Genomic DNA, 4,806 nt, shown 5'->3' with positions numbered 1-4,806 from the left:
TGGTGCAGGGGCTGCGCCGGGGGGGGACCCCACCTTGGGGCTGTGGGGGGGGACAGGGGGGGTCAGGGGTGCACCCCAAAAATCACCAACCCTGTCCCAGACCCCCCCCTCAAAATCTTTAGTTCAAATTTTTATAGAGTCCCCCCCCCAAAAAAAACAAATTCCTTCAGGAAACCCCCAAAAAATTCTCACACCCACCCCTCAAATTTTTTAGACGCAAACCTAACCAGGGTCCCACCAAAACTGATACAGGACCCCCTGGAATCACCCCAAAATTCCTCCAAGCCAACCCCCCGACCCATCCAGGGGCCCCTAAGCCCCTCTAGGACCCCCTAAAATGCCCCAAAACCCCCCAAAATCCCCCAAATCCCCCAGACCAGGCTCTGCTGCCGCTGCTGCTCCTCCATGATCCCGACCTGCGCCAGGCCTGGGCTCACCTGGGTGAGGGGCACAAAGCCTAAATCCATCTCAAATTCCACAAAAACCACCCCAAAATTCAATAAAAACCATCTCCAGTGGAAATGTGAGGGGGAAAAGGGTGGGAAATGTGAGGGGGAAAAGGATGGGAAATGTGAAGGGAGAAAGGATGTGAAATGTGAGGGAAAAGGGAAACATGAGGGGAAAAAGGGAGGAAATGTGACGGGAAAATGGCAGGAATTTGGGGGGAAAAACAGGAGAAACATGGGGGGAAATGGTGGTAAAATGTGAGGGGAAAAGGGTGGGAAATGTGAGGGGAAAAAGAGAGGGAAATGTGAGGGGGAAAGAGAGGGAAACATGAGGGGAGAAAAGGCCATGAAAGGTGAGGGGGGAAAAGGATGGGAAATGTAAAGGGGAAAAGGGTGGGAAACACGAGGGAGAAAAGAAACGTGAAGGGAGAAAAGGGTGAGGGGAAAAAGGGCGGAAAACGTGAGGGGAAGAAGGAAAATGTGAGGGGAAAAAGGGTGGAAAATGTGAGGGGAAAGAGGCGGGAAATGTGAGGGGAAAAAGGAAAATGTGAGGGGAGAAAAGGGCGGGAAACGTGAGGGGAGAAAAGGGCGGGAAAACGTGAGGGGGAAAAGAGCGGGAAACGTGAGGGGAGAAAAAGGGTGGTTAATGTGAGGAGAAAAAGCTGAAAAAAAGGGGAAAAAAAGCTGAAAAAAGGGCAGGAGAAGGAAGGCAGGAGACAGGTAGGGACAAAAAGTGAGGGGAATAAGAGTGGGGAATGTGAGGGGAGAAAAGGGAAACATGAAGGGGGAAAAGGGCGGAAAATGTGAGGGAGAAAAGGGTGGGAAACGTGAGGGAAAAAGGAAACATAAGGGGAGAAAAGGGGGAGAAACATGAGGGGAGAAAATGGCAGGAAATGTGAGGGGAAAGAGGAGGGAAACATGAGGGGAAAATGTGAGGGGAGAAAAGGGTGGGAGACGTGAGGGGAGGAAAGGGTGGGAAATGTGAAGGAAAAAATGGTGGGAAACGTGAGGGAAAAAGGAAACGTGAGGGGAGAAATGGCAGGAAATGTGAGGGGAAAGAGAAGGGAAACGTGAAGAAAACATGAGGGGAAAATGTCAGGGGAAAAAAGGGCAAGAAACGTGAGGGGGGAAAAGGGCGGGAAATGTGAGGGGAGAAAAAGAACGGAAAATGTGAGGAAAAAAGGACAGGAAACAAGGCTGGAAACATAAGAGGAGAAAGAAGACAAGAAACAGGTAGGAACAAAAAGACACGAAAAACCCAACCAAGGTTTTTTCCCCACAAAAAAAACCCAACCAAGGTTTTTCACCACAAAAACCACCTCAAATCCCACAAAAACCAGCCCAAATCCCACAAAAAACACCTCAAATCCCACAAAAACCAGCCCAAATCCCACAAAAAACACCTCAAATCCCACAAAAACCAGCCCAAATCCCCCCTTACCTGTGGCTGCACCCCCGAGGTCACGGGGAGGGTCCCCGGCTGCTTGGGCAGGAATGGGGGAGCCCCAGGAACAGGGGCTGAGCCCCCCAGCTGTGGGGACAGGAAAATTTGGGGTGTTTGGGGACAGCAGAGAGACCCCAAAAAGAGTGGGGGGCAGAAATGACCCCCAAGAAAGGGATGGGGGTGTTGAGGGGGGGAGAAAAACCCCACAAAATGGAGCATCAAAGACACTCCCAAAATGGGGTTTGGGAGGCACTTGGGGGAATCGAGCCATAAAGGGTTAAAAGGGGGGAAAAAAGGAGTAAAAAATGGGATTTGGTGGGGTTAAAAATCCCATTAAAATGGGATTTAATGGGGTTAAAGTGGGAAAAATGGGGTTTAGGGGTGCCAGGAGGCCCAGGTCCTCCTGGTAGGCCTCGTCCTTGATCTGAGGAGAAAATGGGGTCAAAAATGGGTAAAATAGATTAAGATGGGTAAAAATAGGTAAAAAATGGGATTTAGCAGTGTTAAAATGGGGTTTAATGAGAAAAATTAGGGTTAAAGGTGGGAAACATGGGGTTTAGGAGTCCAAGGTGGCCTAGGCCAAAGCCCAGGTCCTCCTGGTAGGCCTCGTCCTTGATCTGAGGGGAAAATGGGATTAAAAATGAGAAAAAATGGGAAAAAAGGATAAAAACTGGTAAAAGAATGGGATTTGGGGGGATTAAAATAGGATTAAAGGGGGAAAATGGGGTTTAGGGGTCCCAGGTGGCCTAGGCTGAAGCCCAGGTCCTCTTCCTTGATCTGAGGGGAAAATGGGGTTAAAAATGGGAAAAATGGAGGAAAATGAGAGAAAATGAGATTTTGGGAGGAGTTAAAGGAGGAAAAATGGGGTTTGGGGGCGTTAAAAGGGGAAGATTCCACCAAAAATGGATCTGGAAGGAACGGATGAGCTCTGGAGGATTTGGGAGTGTTTTGGAGGTGTTTTTGGGGTGTTTTGGGGTGTTTTTGGGGTATTTTGGGGTGTTTTTGGACCTCACCCCACGCTGCTGGTCCATCTTGTGCTGCTGCACTTGCTTGTGGTTGGTGATGACCTGGCGGATGCCGTTGACGAAGCCGCTCTGGTCGTTCGGGATCAAGCCCATGAAAATTTTCTTTTTGGACGAGTAGAGCAGCATCAAAACCCGCACCTCGCACGGGGCCGTGTGTGGGAAGTGCACGCAGCCTGCCTGGATCAGGGAACGGCACCGAAATGTCAAAAAATGGCACCAAAATGGCCAAAAAATGGCGCCAAAATGGCGTCAAAATGGCCAAAAAATGGCACCAAAATGGCCAAAAAATGGCACCAAAATGGCCAAAAAATGGCGCCAAAATGGCCAAAAAATGGCGCCAAAATGGCCAAAAAATGGCACCAAAATGGTGCAAAAATGGCACCAAAATGACCCAAACTGTCATAAAATGGCACCAAAATGGCATAAAATGGTGAAAAAATGGAATGAAAATGGTGCCAAAAAAGCATCAAAATGGTGCCAGAATGGCCCAAAAATGGCACCAGAATGGTGCCAAATTGGGCAAAAATTGGCACCAAAATGGCACCAGAATGGGTACAAAAATGGCCCAAGAATGGCACCAAAACCACCCCAAATGTCACAAAAAAAAGCCCCCAAAACCCACAAAAAAACCCCCAAATCCCCCCCAAATAACCGCAAATATGACAAAATCCCTGAGGGTGATTTTGATGTCCCTGAGGATGTTTTGGGGTCTCTCCGGGTGATTTTGGGGATCCTGAGGATGTTTTGGGGTCCCCCAGGGTGATTTTGGGGATCCTGAGGATGTTTTGGGGTCCCCCAGGGTGATTTTGGGGATCCTGAGGATGTTTTGGGGTCCCCCAGGGTGATTTTGGGGATCCTGAGGGTGATTTTGTGATCTCTCCAGGTGGTTTTGGGGTCTCTCCAGCTGATTTTGGGGTCCCCCAGGGATTTTGGGGTCCCTAGGGATGATTTTGGGGTCCCCAGGGATGATTTTGGGGTCCCTAGGGATGATTTTGGGGTCCCCAGGGATGATTTTGGGATCCCCAGGGATGATTCTGGGGTCCCTGGGGATGATTTTGGGGTCCCTGAGGATGATTTTGGGGATCCTGAGGGTGATTTTGTGATCTCTCCAGGTGGTTTTGGTGTCCCTAGGGATGATTTTGGTGTCCCTAGGGATGATTTTGGGGTCCCCAGGGATGATTTTGGTGTTCCTAGGGATGATTTTAGGATCCCCAGGGATGATTTTAGGATCCCCAGGGTGATTTTGGGGTCCCTGAGGATGATTTTGGGGATCCTGAGGGTGATTTTGTGATCTCTCCAGGTGGTTTTGGGGTCCCTAGGGATGATTTTAGGATCCCCAGGGTGATTTTGGGGTCCCTGAGGATGATTTTGGGGATCCTGAGGGTGATTTTGTGATCTCTCCAGGTGGTTTTGGGGTCCCTAGGGATGATTTTAGGATCCCCAGGGTGATTTTGGGGTCCCTGAGGATGATTTTGGGGATCCTGAGGGTGATTTTGTGATCTCTCCAGGTGGTTTTGGTGTCCCTAGGGATGATTTTGGGGTCCCTGAGGATGTTCTGGGGTCTCTCCAGCTGATTTTGGGGTCCCCCGGGCGGTTTTGGGGTCCCCAGATTTGGGGGTGCTTACGAAGCCGTTGCCCATGATCCTGTAGAGCCCCTTGAGCGACTCCAGGTCCTTGTTGGTGAAATGGAACTGAACCATGCGGGAATTGCGGAACAGGGGGCCCAGGGTGGTCTGGGGGGGCCAAAAACGGGGTCAGGACCCCCCGAAATCCTACAAAACCGTCTTACAAAACCCAAAAACTCCGAAATCTTACAAAAAACACCCCAAATCTCACTTTAAAAAAAGTCAAATCCCACAAAACCACCCCAAATCCCAGAAAAAACCCCAAA

The 4,806-nt window shown here is 49.9% G+C and overlaps 1 protein-coding gene across 1 annotated transcript in view; it reads right to left on the bottom strand.

Moving 5' to 3' along the window:
• The window catches only part of LOC121364501 (mediator of RNA polymerase II transcription subunit 25-like), a gene marked incomplete at its 5' end in the record, with an annotated part of 6,077 nt that extends 1,408 nt beyond the window's left edge, over window positions 1-4,669 (bottom strand). Inside the window, 4 exons of the mRNA XM_041487818.1 lie at window positions 369-437; window positions 1,888-1,977; window positions 2,904-3,092; window positions 4,541-4,669. Coding sequence (XP_041343752.1) covers window positions 369-437; window positions 1,888-1,977; window positions 2,904-3,092; window positions 4,541-4,669 — 477 coding nt within the window. The remainder of the gene's footprint in view (window positions 1-368; window positions 438-1,887; window positions 1,978-2,903; window positions 3,093-4,540) is intronic.
• Window positions 4,670-4,806: the final 137 nt, after the last annotated feature.

This window comes from Pyrgilauda ruficollis, unplaced genomic scaffold (genome assembly GCF_017590135.1).
Source record: "Pyrgilauda ruficollis isolate IOZ18807 unplaced genomic scaffold, ASM1759013v1 scaffold842, whole genome shotgun sequence".
Lineage (NCBI taxonomy): Eukaryota > Metazoa > Chordata > Aves > Passeriformes > Passeridae > Pyrgilauda > Pyrgilauda ruficollis.
The sequence above is the reverse complement of the archived record's forward strand: the minus strand, read 5'-3'. Positions and strand labels throughout refer to the sequence as shown.